Source organism: Neltuma alba, unplaced genomic scaffold (genome assembly GCF_004799145.2).
Source record: "Neltuma alba isolate B1F8T4 unplaced genomic scaffold, ASM479914v2 tig00003921_pilon, whole genome shotgun sequence".
Classification (NCBI taxonomy): domain Eukaryota; kingdom Viridiplantae; phylum Streptophyta; class Magnoliopsida; order Fabales; family Fabaceae; genus Neltuma; species Neltuma alba.
The window spans coordinates 14,384-30,798 of NW_021633480.1; the positions used below are offsets into that span (position 1 = coordinate 14,384).

The 16,415-nt window shown below is 38.9% G+C and overlaps 2 protein-coding genes across 2 annotated transcripts; one reads left to right on the forward strand and one right to left on the reverse strand.

Moving 5' to 3' along the window:
- The first annotated feature begins 1,714 nt into the window (after positions 1 to 1,714).
- LOC114743052 (BTB/POZ and TAZ domain-containing protein 4-like) lies at positions 1,715 to 11,091 on the forward strand. The gene is made up of 9 exons (XM_028931263.1): positions 1,715 to 1,753; positions 1,864 to 1,930; positions 2,018 to 2,306; positions 2,455 to 2,567; positions 2,912 to 3,218; positions 3,304 to 3,453; positions 4,031 to 4,040; positions 10,645 to 10,798; positions 10,929 to 11,091. The coding sequence occupies exons 3-9, from the start codon at positions 2,076 to 2,078 to the stop codon at positions 11,047 to 11,049; spliced, it is 1,086 nt and encodes a 361-aa protein (XP_028787096.1). The 5' UTR covers positions 1,715 to 1,753; positions 1,864 to 1,930; positions 2,018 to 2,075; the 3' UTR covers positions 11,050 to 11,091.
- A 344-nt stretch (positions 11,092 to 11,435) lies between these two features.
- Positions 11,436 to 15,460, reverse strand: LOC114743055 (formin-like protein 6). The gene is made up of 4 exons (XM_028931264.1): positions 13,809 to 15,460; positions 13,508 to 13,713; positions 12,604 to 12,845; positions 11,436 to 12,502 (listed from the first exon to the last, which is right to left on the reverse strand). Exons 1-4 carry the CDS (start codon positions 15,326 to 15,328, stop codon positions 11,708 to 11,710), a joined length of 2,763 nt encoding a protein of 920 aa, XP_028787097.1. The 5' UTR covers positions 15,329 to 15,460; the 3' UTR covers positions 11,436 to 11,707.
- Positions 15,461 to 16,415: the final 955 nt, after the last annotated feature.

Below are 16,415 nucleotides of genomic sequence, written 5' to 3' on the forward strand. Positions count from 1 at the left end.
GGTATTTCTGTCTCCGTCAGTCAACCATTTTGTCCATGCTTTTTGAAACCATAACACCTCCTCTTGAAACAACACTTCTCTGAGTTCCTCTTGAAGTTTTCTTTCTTCCAAATAATGACTTACTTTTTCTTGTGTTGCTCTGTGGATATCGTCAATACGTTGCATGAGTTCCTTCTTTTTCTTAGAAATATGTCCAAAAGTTTTGATATTCCAATCCCTCAACACAGCCTCCAGCCTCTTTAACTCTTCCCACACATCATGATCGCTCGACCAGGCATTTCAAAGCATAGTTTTGAAATTATCATGGGTGAGCCAGGCTGCTTCAAACCTGAAGGGTCTTTGAGCTTTGTTCCCTTAAGGTTGAGTGAGATAAATGAACAACGGGTCGTGATCTAACTATACCCGGGGACCTACTTGAACCACTACTTCTCCAAATAAGTTTCGCCATTGTATATTGCTCATGGCTCTATCTAATCTCATGTATAGCCTATTTGCATACTGAGTGATGGGGCCTCTCCATGTAAATCTAGGCCCTTCTGACCCCAAGTCAATAAGCTTACAATGTTCAATGTTGCTATTAAATTGTTCTCTGTTTATTAATAGCTTCTGTTTTATCATCCTTCGTAGATATCAATATTCTGTTGGCACCCAATCTGTCCCAACTATTGGTTGCGAAAGTTATATTGGATTATTCAATTTGAATAAAAAATAACAAATTAACTATTACTACAGATTAGTTAATTTTTAAAATTGATTGAACTAATAAATTGAACAAAAAAAAATTAATACTACTACCGATTCTTAATATAAGAGCTAATTAACTAATTTGAATGAATTCAAAAAATTAGTTAGTCACTTATTTTTAATAAATAGGTTTTGTTTTCCTAAAATACCCTTGCTAATAATATGTGGACATTAGAACTATCATGTAATAAAATCTTTAACATATGTAACTACTATAAATGGATACTTTAAAAAAAATAGATAAATATAAGAGATAAAGTGGATTGGAACCTTATATTTAAGATTAAATTAAAAATCAAACTAACTTTTATATTAAGGACTGGAGGTAATACATTGGTTAGGATAACAATTCAATCAATTTTTGAAATTCATTAAGAATTTTACGGATCAATAAAAAGACAAACAATGACAAAGCTTGTGATTTTTTAATTAAAAAAAAAGAACTTAGAGATATATATATATATATATGTATGTATATGTATAGATGGTTACTGGTTAGCAAATTGGGTTTAAGTTTTAAAATATTGGAGAGAGGTTAAGTTCGTTAGAACAAACCAAAAAAGCAGGCCCAATCGGGAGAATGTGGTGACCGTTGGCTCAGTTAAGAAACAGCGCGGGAAAAAGCACGTGCGTTATTTTTATATTTTTTGGACTGACACGTGCGTTATTTTATGAACAGGCTTATACACGCAGAAGCGCGCTCGCTGGTTCCGTTGCGGGGGTTGGTGCGAAGTGGACTGCCAGATAGACTCGTGACTCTGTGAACTTCGGATTACATAATTGATCCAATTTCCCCTGAAATCTCGTCCTTCAAGAAATCCAAGGATTACTCTACTTGCGTTATCCCATCAATCACTTTACTCGTCGTCATTTCAGAATACAGAGTAGGGCGTGATCAGAAAAGTTAAATGTGCCATTGCTCCGGTTCAACAACTCATTTCCCCTCTGCTTCTGTGTTCCTTTTCTCTCGATTTGTTTATAACTTTCAAATAGAAACGCTTCGAAGCAGGTGATTCATCGTTAACTCTATGTTCCTCCCTTCCACAATCCCACGCTACCTGCTGCAATCAATTTCATTTCAATTCCACATTTCCTGACTGCATTTATTTCTTCCATTAGAAATTCTAGATTGAATCAAACCTTCGCCAATTTAGAATTCCAAAGGCATAAAATCGACGTACGAAGGGTTCGATTCTTGGCTGGGTCTGTTTCAGGCTTTAATTTTCAAAAGCCAAGTAGTATCGTTTGATTATTTATTTCTATATTTATGCAGCCGTTGAGAGTGGAGCACAAAGTGAGGTTGAGATAAATAGCAATATTGTGAATATCTAATGGATGCTCAGAATTTAAGTCCCGTATCGCCTCCCCCTTTTCCTGGGTCGGCGTCGACGAGTTCCACATGCAAGAAAATGTTGATGAACAATTTAAAGCCTAGAAGGTGCAGCTATGTGTCCACAGCAACAAGAGATTTATGGGATCGTCTATTCGATAAAGGCTATAAAGCAGATGTTTGCATTAATACTCACAATGGTGGTATTCTCTTTGCTCATTCTAACGTTCTTGTAAGTTCGTTCACTTCGATCGAATTTGTATCATAGTCTTATAGTGTACTCAAACAACGGCTGCTTCTTTCCTAACAACTATGCAAGTGGATGTGTTTTTTACGTTGTTTGTTGAATCCGTGCCACTTACATGGTGCCATAAGAACAGGGGATGGCTTCTCCAGTATTGAGAGGCGTGCTTCAGCGTCAGCGATCAATCTCCATTCTTGGGGTTCCACATGATGCTGTCCGAGTTTTTATTAGATTCCTGTATTCATCCTGGTATGTTCTATCCCTTTTATCCAACGTTTTGCTCAGTTTCTACGTCTTCATAATTTTTTTAGCCGCTGGTCGCTGCATCTCTATGACTTGTTAGTTTGTAACTATGCTTTTAAAAAGATTCTAATCTTGCCCTTATCATCAATCTTTTGTATGTCCAATTTTCCTCTTGAATGAATTCAATGGCATAAATTCCATGTTGGGAACTACAAGTAAATTGCAAGTACGCATTTTCAAATTATGGGAATTAAATTTGAAGTCAAATTCTTTTAAGAATAGCATAATAACATAACCGAAGTGACTACTGACTACTAGGAATGATGACTGTTTGACGTTCTCTTTGATAGCTACGAGAAAGAAGAAATGGAGGAATTGGTGTTGCCTTTGTTGGTGCTGTCACATGCATTTGTTGTACCTCACTTGAAGCGTGAATGTGAAGAGAAGCTAGAGATGAGTTCACTCACCATAGACAACGTAGTTGACGTATTTCAGCTTGCATTGCTATGCGATGCTCCACGGCTGAGCCTAATTTGTTACCGGTTGATCTCAAAGAATCTCAAACCTGTTTCAGAGCCTGAAGGTTGGAGGGCAATGAAGCAGAGTCACCCATTTATGGAAACCGAAATTCTGCAACATATGGCTGTGGAAGAAAATGTAAAATCCTGTCTTTTCTTTATTCCCTCTTGATTTTTCTGGAATTTTCTGGATTTGAAATTTTCTGGGATGAGCTGGTGACCAGAGAAAGAGGATGAGGAAGAGGAAGAGTGAAGAAAGGAAGATGTATATGGAACTGTACGAGGCAATGCAGGCACTGGTTCACATCTGTAGAGATGGGTGTCGAACAATTGGTCCACACGATAAAGATTTAAAAGCAAAGGAGGCTCCTGTGGTTATGCATGTGAGATATTTATTATTAATATATAACTATTTAGATATTATTAGGATAATTAATAAATATTTCTGAGTGTGGCCCGTAGTCATTTTGGGCCCAGTCCAAGATGGGTAATGGACTCAATTAATTAAAGTTAGTTTCTGATGGTGAAAAGAACATACGGTACATTGAGTCAGGAGCGAAACCCTAATCTCTGCTCACTCTCTGAGGGTTCCCCACTGGTGACGGCTGCATCCCAGTTGCCATCGCTGTGCCCAATCGCCAGCTGGAAGATTCCCTGCATTCTTTCTTCTCTAATTGTGTTCTTTAATCCACAGCTTATCATTATTCAGATCGAGTTCTACATCAAATCAGTTGAGCTAATGGAGAGAGGTATTTATAAGTCTTCCGCTGTAACTCCTTTAAGTATCACATACATATATGTATATAATCTGGATTGTTTGAATAATATATGTATATATGTAGTTTTGTTAACATGTGGTATCAGAGCCTGGTTTCTGATTCACCTTGCCTTGCTCAATCATAATGCTTCTTTTCATTCTATTATTTTTCTCCTTGAAAAATTATTTGAAAGCATTATTTTGGTTTGATTAAATTTTTCTTTTGGGTTTTTCTGAGAAGGGGAATTAATATATGATTTAATATGTTGATGCATATATGATTGTGTATCCGTCTTTCCATTTTGAATCCTTTATGTGAAAATATTTGCATACATGATTGTATGTCCGTGCGTGTATGCGTCTGATTGAGAGAGAGCGAGGGAGGGAAGGCACTTGCTTCCCCGATGAACGCCGTCGCCAACGCCGTCCGTGAGACCGAAGAGAACCCTAAAGCATTGTTTGATTTCTCTGTGCAACAGACGCGATTTTGATGTGTTTTGGCTTAACAGAGTTCGAATCTAGCTGTTTTACGTTAGAGATGTGTTCCAACGTCAAGAAAAACGCACCCTTTTGGTCAGAAAACAGTCACAGTTTCGCCGGAAAGCATGGCAGAAACGTTGCAGACGCCGGCGGCTATGGAGACCAGCAAAACGGGTCAAAATTCGGGTTAGGTTAACCCGGATCCGTGTTATTAACAAAAAAAAAAAAGGGACCCAGAACCAGACTTATAAAGGCCAAAAAAAAAAAAACGCAAGTGTTCAGCCCATTAGTGAAACGCACAGTTTCACTAATTCAGGAGTGGTGGGCTGACACATTTTGGGCCCGACTTTGGATTTTGAAAATATTTTTTGTTCGTTTCTTTTTCGAGAGTGAACTGGGCCTCCTCTGCTTGGGCCACGCATTTAAAAAAAAAATTGCACAGTGCGCTACAGTATCATTTGGGCCTCTGTTTGGGTTTTTTTTTTTTTGGTACAGAACTTCCTTTTTTTTTTTTCTCTGTTTGTTTTGGACTTTCATTTTGGGCCTGAACCTTTTTTGTTTTGCTTCTGGATTGATTATTTGGGCTCTGTTTAGACTTTTAAGTATGGGCCATTTGGTTTTATTTCCAGAAGGTTGTTTTGGGCCATTTAATTTAATTTTTCAGAATGTATTTGTACAAAATAAATTAATTTTGTTTTGTAATATGTTTCTTTGAATTCTGTTTTGTGCTCCATAATTGTTCAAATTGAGGATAATTAATTTCTTTAACATTTTGACATTTGGAAAATGTTTACAAAATTTAATTTGTTTTGTTATTTAATTGCCTATTTTGGATAATGTTTTTGGGCAATTAAATTAACTATTTGAATTTTGTAAAACTCTTTTGAAGTTGAAATGTATTGAAATTAATTTATCAAATCAAATTAAACTTGGGGTGCATGAAATAGTGGGAGAATTTAAATTAAATTATTTAGTTACTTCAGTTGATTAAATTGATTTGTTAAATTCTCCATTAAGTTGTGCATATTTGGAATTTAAATGCACATTTGTGATATTTGTGATTAGCATGCATCTTCCAAGGAATAGCCACAACATCCTTAATTATGTCGCATGCACTAATTAATCACATATGGATTTGAAATATCAATTGTAATTAAATGTGTAATTATGATTTATCTTTGCCCACAGGTAGATATCTCATAATTGCATATTTAATTAGGGTGGGATAGAATGGCCTTGTTATTTTCTAAGTGGCCCACAGGTATTAGAAAATGCAAATGCATTCTAGTTTCATCAATTTGAGATAAATACATGCTATGCTAATATCTTTGCCCACAGGTAGACATTAGTGATACGTATTTATTACTTGTATGCTTTATTCATTTAAGCATGCATACATGGCACAGTGAATTGTGATTGCCTCAAATTCTAACTTGTGAGCTTGGTTTTTTGTTCATTTGTCTGTTTCCAATTTGCAGTTCCAATTGCTGCCCCTAGAATCATGACTGATGTGAGCAACAAAATCATCTTAGATGGTAGCACTAACTACGCTGATTGGAGAGATGATGTTTTGCTGCAGCTCGGTTGTATGGACTTGGATTATGCCTTGAGGTATGAAAAGCCTCCTAGACCAGATGATGCCTCAAATGATAAGGAGGCAAAAGAAAGGTATGAATTGTGGGAGCGGAGCAACCGCTTATCTCTTCTGCTTATACAACAAAGGATCACCAGAAGCATTAGGGGAGCAGTCCCTAAATGTGAGACAGCCAAAGGATACCTGGAAGCCTTGGACAAGCAGTTCAAGCCAACAGACAAACAGATGGGTGGTGCCATCATGTCTGAATTATGTGTTATGAGGCTTACAGGTATTGGTGGTGTGAGGCAACATATAATGAAAATGAGAGACCTAGCCTCTCAGCTGAAATCCTTTGAAATGGAACCTACCGAGCAATTCTTAGTGCAATTGATCTTGAACTCACTTCCTGCTCAATATGATGCTTTCAAGGTCTCGTACAACACACATAAGGAGAAATGGTCAGTGGATGAACTGCTGTCCATGTGTGTTCAAGAAGAGACTAGATTGCTGATGAGTGGAAAGGTTGCACAAAAGGAGGCTCATTTAGCAGAAAGTTCCAAGGCTGGCAGCAGAAGGGGAAAGAAAGAAAAGAAGGAGGAAAAGAAAAAGAAGAAAATCCCTGCTGTTTCAGCTGTTAACAAAAGGAATGCCAGATGCTTCTTCTGTAAGAAAAAGGGACACATGAGGGATGAGTGTCTCAAGAGGAAGGCATGGCTAGAAAAGAGAGGTATGTTTTCATCGTGTGTTACTTTTGAATCTAATTTTTCTAGCGTTAATAATGACACTTGGTGGATTGACACTGGTTCAATGATCCACATTTCGACTACCATGCAGGGCTTTCTAACCAGCAGGCCTCCACATCCCAATGAGGAAACGGTCCTTTCAGGCAGTGGGAAAGGAGATCCTGTGAAAGCTGTTGGGACTTTTCGCATAATTTTTTCAAATAATCGCGTTTTGGACCTTTATGAAGTTTTTTATGTTCCCTCTTATAAGAGGAATTTGATTTCCATGTCAAGACTGATTCCGTTTGATTACCATTTAGTTCTTTCTAAGAAATTTATGACCTTGTCAAAAGACTCTGTTTTGATTGCGAACTTAGTTATGATTGATGGTTTATTTAAAATTGTTTCTGATTCTCCGCAATCTTTTTCTGTTACGCATGGTACTAAAAGAAGTGTCATTGATGAGAATTCTGTTAGCCTGTGGCATAGGAGATTGGGACATATCTCCGGTGAAAGAATCAAAAGGTTAAGTAAAGATGGAATTCTTCCATCTTTAGACCATTCAGAGTTTGATTCTTGTGTGGACTGCATAAGAGGAAAGCAGACCAACAAGTCACATAAAGGGGCTAAGAGAAGTTCTGAATTGCTAGAAATTATACACACGGATATTTGTTGCCCCGACTTGACTGCGCATGGTCAAAAATATTTTATCACCTTTATTGATGATTACTCACGATACATGTATGTCTATATGCTTTATAATAAAAGTGAGGCACTAGATGCCTTTAAAGAATATAAAGCAGAAGTAGAAAAACAGATTGGGAAACCAATCAAGATTGTGAGATCAGATCGAGGTGGTGAGTATTATGGCAGGTACACCAGTGAAGGACAAGCACCTGGTCCATTTGCTGAATTTCTTCGAGAGCAAGGTATAGTAGCCCAATATACCATGCCTGGCTCACCTGACATGAATGGTGTAGCTGAAAGAAGAAATAGGACCTTATTGGATATGGTTAGGAGCATGCTGAGTAGCTCCAAACTTCCAACTTCCCTGTGGAAGGAAGCACTCAAGACAGCCACTTACATATTAAACAGGGTTCCAACAAAGGCAGTGTCCAAAACACCCTTTGAAATCTGGAAAGGTTGGAAACCCAGTTTAAATCATTTCAGGGTATGGGGTTGTCCTGCTGAAGTAAGAGTGTACAATCCACAGGAAAAGAAACTGGACCCTAAGACCATTAGAGCTTACTTTGTAGGCTATGCAGAAAGGTCAAAAGGTTATAAGTTTTATTGTCCTCCACCTTCTAAAAGATTTGTAGAATCTAGGAATGCCAAATTTCTTGAGAATGATGTGATTAGTGGGAGTGATTGTTCACAAGATAATCACATAGAGCAAACCACTAACACCTATGATGAGGGACCATCAATAGTTAATGACTCTCCCACTGTTGGAGTTGACATTGAACATGATGTAAATCCTGAAGCTCAAGTTGACAATGCTGGACAAGAGGAACACATACAAGCTGATCAAACTGTCACACAAGTAGAACCTCCACAAAATGTGATAGAGGATGTTCCTAGTCAGCAGCTTGAATCAACCCAAGAGGTTGAATTAAGGAGGTCAACTAGAGAAAAAAGATCGGCATTACCTAATGACTACATAGTGTACTCTGCTGAAGTTGACTGTGATGTAAATGTTGAAAATGATCCGTTAACGTTTACTCAGGCCATGAAGAGTGCGAACTCTAAATTATGGCATGATGCTATGATTGATGAAATGAATTCCATGGCAAACAACCATGTTTGGGAGCTTGTACAGTTGCCTAGTGGGTCTAAGGCCATTGGCTGTAAATGGGTTTACAAAACCAAAAGGGACTCACAAGGCAACATTGATAGATACAAGGCTAGGTTGGTTGCTAAGGGTTTCACACAAGTGGAAGGAATCGACTACAGGGAAACTTTTTCACCTGTATCCAAGAAAGATTCATTCCGCATCATCATGGCATTGGTTGCGCATTTTGATCTAGAGTTGCACCAAATGGATGTGAAGACTGCATTCCTCAATGGTGAATTGGAGGAAGAAGTCTATATGAAACAACCTGAGGGATTCGTTGCAGAAGGTAAAGAGCAGTTGGTATGCAAGCTAAAGAAATCAATATATGGTCTAAAACAGGCTTCACGGCAGTGGTACTTAAAGTTCCATGAAGTGATCACATCATTTGGTTTTGTTGAGAACATCATGGATGACTGCATATACCACAAGGCTAGTGGGAGTAAGATCATATTCTTGATTTTGTATGTGGATGACATTTTGCTTGCTACAAATGATCTGGGACTATTGCGTGAGGTGAAACAGTTTCTGTTCAAGAGTTTTGACATGAAAGACATGGGTGAGGCATCTTATGTCATTGGCATAAAGATTCATAGAGATAGAACCCAGGGTCTTGTAGGCTTATCTCAAGAAGCTTACATTGGCAAGATTCTTGAACGATTCAGAATGAAAAACTGTTCATCTAACGTAGCTCCTATTGAAAAGGGAGATAAATTTAGTTCAGATCAGTGTCCTAAAATCGAGCTTGAAAGAAAACGTATGGAAAAGGTCCCATATGCCTCAGCGGTAGGAAGCTTGATGTATGCACAGGTTTGTACAAGACCTGACATCGCTTTTGCTGTGGGTATGTTGGGGAGATATCAAAGTGATCCTGGGGAAGCACATTGGACAGCTGCAAAGAAGGTGTTCAGATACCTACAAGGTACTAAACACTATATGCTCACATATAGAAGAACAGAAAATTTGGAAGTAATTGGGTACTCAGATTCAGATCTTGGAGGATGTGTAGATACAAATAAATCTACAACCGGTTACATCTTCCTATTAGCAGGAGGAGCTATATCATGGAAAAGTGCAAAGCAAACGCTAACAGCTCCTTCTACTGGTGATGCTGAGTACATTGCGTGTTTTGAGGCAAGTTCACAAGCAATCTGGATAAAGAATTTCATTGCTGGGCTCAAGATTGTGGACTCAATCTGTAGGCCAATAAGAATGTACTGTGATAACGCAGCTGCGGTGGCCATAGCAAATAACAAAAGGAATAAAAGTCGAAGCAAATTTGTCGAACTTAAATTCCTATGCCTGAAAGAAAGAGTTCAGGATGGCCAAGTTTCGGTTGAACGCATCAGTACAAATGATATGCTAGCTGATCCTTTGACGAAAGGGTTGAAACCGAATGTTTTCGTTTCACATGTACCTCACATGGGACTTCGTCCTTCATTTGACTAGTTGAGGTATGAGCAATGAAATCAAATTTATGGTTTATCATTTCTTGTTTAAGATTGTATACATTTATGATATTGAAATTGATAAATATTGAGACAGGAACCGAATAAACATTGAGTTTATTCATAAAGTGATACCCATTAAGTAAGGATGCTGCTTGTAATACATGGAAGGTAATACTCGATAAAAGAGGACTTATCGCTATGATTCTTGTAGTATGTCCTTAGTTAATCTTGACTGGGCAATGGCATTGAGTATACGGGCCAAGTGGGAGAATGTGAGATATTTATTATTAATATATAACTATTTAGATATTATTAGGATAATTAATAAATATTTTTGAGTGTGGCCCGTAGTCATTTTGGGCCCAGTCCAAGATGGGTAATGGACTCAATTAATTAAAGTTAGTTTCTGATGGTGAAAATAACATACGGTACATTGAGTCAGGAGCGAAACCCTAATCTCTGCTCACTCTCTGAGGGTTCCCCACTGGTGACGGCTGCATCCCAGTTGCCATCGCTGTGCCCAATCGCCAGCTGGAAGATTCCCTGCATTCTTTCTTCTCTAATTGTGTTCTTTAATCCACAGCTTATCATTATTCAGATCGAGTTCTACATCAAATCAACTGAGCTAATGGAGAGAGGTATTTATAAGTCTTCCGCTGTAACTCCTTTGAGTATCACATACATATATGTATATAATCTGGATTGTTTGAATAATATATGTATATATGTAGTTTTGTTAACAATGCAGCCTGCAAGGGGATAGAATTGCTTATTCGTCATTTTGTTGCTTGTAAATTAAGGGTCCCACGTGGTTGCATGCATTGTACGAGAATGTGGCAATTATTGCAGTTACATTCTCGACTATGCGGCCATCCCCACACCTGTAAAGTTCCTTTATGCAGGTAAATTTCTCCACTAAATATTTATGCTTTAAGTAACTTTTCTGCTTACATTAAATTCGATGTTGATAACCCATATTGTTATTCTCATCTCAATTATATAGTTAAACCCGTGTGAATCCTGTCATTTCAGGAGCTTCAAGCAAAAATTATCGAATCAAAGAAAGAAAGATGAGATGAAGTGGAAAACATTGGTTCAAAAGATTTTGAGAACAAAGGGTATTGCCGTGGCGCCGATTTTTCAACAGCAATAGCCAAAAGTTCGAGGCGATGAAACGAAATTAGTGTGAAATCAGCTTCACATCCCAACATCAAGTTGTATATCGTTTATACGTATGCGCGCGCACGCGCGCGCGCGCTTAAGATCTTCGATTTGCCGTAAGCTTTCCTGAGTTTCATATGTGAGACAACGTAGAGCACAAAATAGTTCCCCTGTGTATTTACCACGAAATTGTTGCCCTTGCTTTTGCCTTGGATGCAGGAAATGTTGCAAAACTGCTGTTTATTATTAATAATTGATTAAAAAATTACATGTAATAGCCTTTTAGGTGAAATCAATACATTATAAAATATGAAAATGTGTGGGAACTCTGATCTAATAAAACCTATCTCAACTGTGACATATGTGCTGGAGTCGAAGGAACAAAAAAGACGTGGATCTCGCACTTCCCATTGAGAAATTTAATTCTGCTTCATATTATGTTTGAGTATAAGCTTTTGCCTCCTTACTCTGTGAATCAGAAAATACTTACCACTGGTTCTTGTTGTCTCCCCAACATGCTTGCATCAATTTCAGGGAACCATTTTTTTATTCACAAAGCTGTACTCTTCCACTGATACTTTGGAATGACATCTGGTATAGAAGAACTATCCTTGTCCTGAGAAACTATTGTTGCTTCATATTTTACAGTGCTATGGGGATGAACTCTCTTCATCTGAACTTCTATCTTGTCTTGCATGGTACTTGTTGAGAACAGGTAGTGATGCAGTAGAAGCTATCCTGAAAGATCTTGCAGCACCGACCATAATTCTATCCTGCATCCTTCCCACTTCTTTGCACACTTGATCCAAGATATTTAGAAAGTCCCTTACAATCATGAAGATTCTGAAAGGGTGGGCTTCTTCCTTTGCTGCATTCCCATGAAAGTATTCTGTAACTTCCTTCACAAGGAATAAAGCCTTTCTTTCGTCATCCTTAATCCTAACAATTTCCTCTTCAGCATCTCTCAAAAATAGCTTCATGGAGTTGAAGAAATTCCCTTTCGTGTCTGATTTTTCATATTGGAAAACAGATCTCACTTTCTCAAGCCCCATTTCAAGCTTTGTGACATAGCTGCTCAAGACATCTGAGTCCATTGTTGCTGCTTTCTTGACATTGCTGAGGTCTCTGCCTAGTCCAGCCACAACCTGCAATCCTTGCTTCTTGAACTCATCCTCATTGAATTTGGAATTCTTTTGCTTCTGAACGTTCTCATTTGCAGAATCATTGCCTGAATCTTCGGATCTAATGATCTCTTGGACCACAAAGTGAAGCAATGTAGTCTTACCATCGGTTCCCTTTATGTCCACCAGTTTTAGCAGTGTGTCCAGTTTAAAAGCTTTAGCATCACCACGATTGGTGCCAACATTCATTCTATTTCCTGTCCTAAGAACAGCTTCGAGGAGTTTGAGGAACAGTCGACTGTTCTTCAATTCCCCACTTGCTGCCTGGTAACACAGAGACAACAAATCGGTTAATTTCTCAGGAGGCAACAGTGAATTGCAGGCAAGAAATTAATAAAGTAGTCATTGATTTAAGCTAACTTTACCTCGAGGGTTTGAAAAGACTTCCTCAGGTAATTAACTTCAGTATCAAAGTTAGATCTGTACAGCAAGGCTTCAACTCTTTTGAAGGCAAAAGGGATATCAAGCACTGCTTTAAGAAATCTTTCCGCAGACCCAAGTTTTGAAAGGTCACCATCATACTTCTTAAGCTTTATCTCTTCCTCCTTAGTAGGAGCCATCTTCACTAGAGTTTCAAATAGCTCAGTACCCAAACCTTCAGGATTGCCTGTTTTGTTCAAAACATTTGTCACAATTTATCATCCAGGAAGCAAATAAACCAGAAAGATCAAACAGAGTAAGAAAGTATTATAAATTAAAATACTTCACCAAGACTGGCAAATAAAATATGACATCAAGTCCTAAGCAGAAGAGGAAGGAAATAGATTGGGGAATATATTGTTCGAATTCTTCATCAGCTGATCCTAAGCCAATGTGATCAAATTTATGCTTCTGAAAGTCCGTGAGCTAGATTTGGTCATAAGTCATATATACACTGCACAATGCTGCTTAGCATCTCTCTCTCTCTCTCTCTAATTACCTTTGACTGCTTCGCCTTTCTCATACCTAATCATAGATGTAATGAATAATGACTATGCCCGTTTTCGGATTAGTTTGTTTGATTTCTTGAATTATGCATTTTTTAAGATTCCCTTTACTTACAATGTTGGAAAACTGCTTTGGTTAATACAGATGCTCTTGAGCCTCCACATTGTGCAAGATTATAGACGAAAATACATTGAATGGGTCTTTTTTACGTTACAGAAACAGTTTTCTGCAGGTGACATCCAATTGTCTTAACCAAAAAATAATTGAGAGACGCTTGTGATCAATAATGATTTGCTCAGTGACTTGGTGTGTGTGCAAGAACCAGTGAACAAATCAACCTACCGTCCAAAAGAGCTTCGCACACTTCATCTCTTGTAACATTCAGTGCCCTTAGTAGTATAGCAATGTTCTGTGACTTCTTCGGGTCCAGTACCTTCTCCTCCTGATTAACAACAGGAGGAAGAACTAGTTTTCTAGGAGGTTCTTTTGGAACAACATTTGTAGTAGAATTGCAGCCAAACAGGCTCTCCATCATGTCCTCATTTAATCTACAAAATATTTTTTATGATTAAAAAAAAAAAAAATAGCTCCTTGGTAGTTTATAACACTAGGCCACAGTCGTAGTAAATGCCAATGAACTTACTGAAAAGAGCTTGATTTTAGCTGGTCCCACACTGTAGCACGATCTGAGGTTGCACGCACTTTATCCCAATGCAGAGCCTTTAGTCTGGGTTTCCCTCCGTCCATGTCATCGGCTTCCATCCTCCGGGAAGAGGCAAGCCTTTCATCAACATGTTCAGAGTCTGAGGCTTTTGTTATACTCTTAACAGAAGCTGCTCCTTCACTCGCAGACCAAGACTGTTGGTTTCTTGAAGCAGAAGATGAGGGAACACTAATTGCCGGCGACACTGTTTTCATTGGTGTTGTTTTCAGGGGCGGCGGTGGAGGTGGAGGTGGAGGAGGAGGAGGTGGAGGAGGCGGCGGATGAGGATATTTAAGTGAAGTCCTCGACGTGTCCTGGGGTGTGTAGTCTGTTGACTGGAGATGCGTCAAATTTGGTGCCGGAGGTGGCGCTGAGAATTTTGGTCTTCTAGAAGTACCGGAGGTCACTTGTTTGTCTAGATGCTGAAATGGTGTTGATCGGATTGGCGGCGGCGGAGGAGGAGGAGGAGGAGGCGGAGCCTGCTTTATAGATGGTATAATAACAGGCCTCACATCCGGCGAAGAAGCAGTGAAGCGAGATTTTGGTGATGTCCTTTTTGAAAAAGGATGAGAACTAGTGGAATGAGTCTCACTCCTCGCAGTAACCGTCGGGCTACCGTTAGCCAGAGAACTCTGACGCGAAACTGGTGTATAATAGCCATCCTCGTGGCTCAGCGATGACCCGTGCGGCGTATGAAATGCCATGTCGTGGCTTTCCTCGTCGGAAGACGAAGAAGAAGAAGACGAAGAAACCGCCGGCGGGTAATTGCCATCCGGCGGCCTTGTTAGAGGCGGCAATGGCTGCAATTCAGGACTTGGCCGGTACCGATCGGATCGCTTTGGAGGATTCAGTTTATGATAAGGCGACTTGTTTCCTCCATTAGTCTCAACGGGCTCACTCGCTGATTCCGTTCGTGTCGGCTCCACTGTCCCAATGTACAGAAAACTCGACGGTGGGGCCCCCGAAGAATCCTCGTTAATGCCCTGCGAATTCCTACCCACAAGCTTCTGGGTCTCACCGGGGTTCTTCACACGATGTCTGTACAAGAAGAAGGCAAGAGCAGAGAGCATACCAAGAGTCACAATTCCAACAGACACGGCAATTGCGACCTTCTTCGTGGGCTTGTTCGCCGATGTTGTTGCCGTCGGATTCGGAACTGTCATGCCATTGGGAATCGCCGGAGGTGGCTGATTCTGATCCGGCGTTGGTCCCACTGGATTCTCGTGGAAGAAAGGAATATCGGGAGAAGATGGGGTGTCCGGAGGGGGCGGTGGCGGAGACTCAACGGCGGCTGGTGGTGGAGCAGAACCCACCGGGAACAACGGTTGGTGCAGAATTCTTCTTGATTGAGCTTCATCGAAAGTTCTGAAGCTGATAGCTTTGGTCCCCTTGGCCGCGTGGGGCACGGGGCATTGAGATAATGATATGATAGAGAGGAAGATAAAGAAATGAAGTTTCATGCTGAATTTTGCTGGGCTTGGCTAATTCTCTTCTCGTTTTCGGAATTCATCTCGGGTTTTTGCTCTGCTTCTGCAAATTCCTCAGCTCGAAAGATGTGAGTGGGAGTGAGAGGAAGCCTGTCTCTCGGTTGTAATGTAAGATCTTGACACTGAGACAGATGCCGTCAGCAGGAGCCGCATTTTTCTGTTTTAATTAATTAATTAATAATAAAAGTGATTTTTTTTTGGACAATATTAAGGGAGTGAGTATTAAATGCGACCATACACTTATTAAATAATCGGTGTATATGGTTTAGGAAGGTGGAAGGGGAATAGAGTAGACGTGGGGGTGACGGTGTACTTGGCCAGTTCGTTGTCGAACAGATGGACCATAAGGACAAAGTTGTGCTCATGTAATAGAATTATGGGTTCACCCCAAAAAATAAATAAAAAGAAATTTGGTACTTGATGTTCTTTATTGATATTTATTATTAGGAAATAAATAGCTTTGTCATCTTTTCTGTTTTAATTTTTTTCAGGGGAAAAAAAGAAAAAGAAAGAGTTTTGATATGCATATATCTCTCGTTGGGAGCCGGGGCAAAGCATAAATTCCACCTTTCTTTGATACCCTTTAAATCCTGCGTCCTCAGGCCACTTGTCCGATCATCTTTATCACTTTATCTTTTGAAGATAATAAAATACAGAGTAGTGGATATCTACGTGAAATTATGTTGTCCATCAAATTATATTCCTAAGTAATACTAGCTCCGATCTTAATTATAAGAACTAGTTGACTAATTTAAAAAGATTAAGAAAATAAGTTAAATTAGTTATTTATAATGAATAAGTATCATCTTTCTTAAAATATTCTTACTAATCAAGTACATTAGCTATAAATATCATTGTTAGAAGAACTTTTGTGAAAAAAAATATATAAATATGAAAGACAAAGTGGATTGAGATCTTATATTTAGGATCAAAATAAAAATCAAATAAGATCTTATATTAAGGACCGGAGGTAGTACTATAATTATTCTTATAAAAATAAAATAAAAAATTAATATTTCATCTTCGTAAGGAAAATAAGTAATAATCTTATTGAATACAA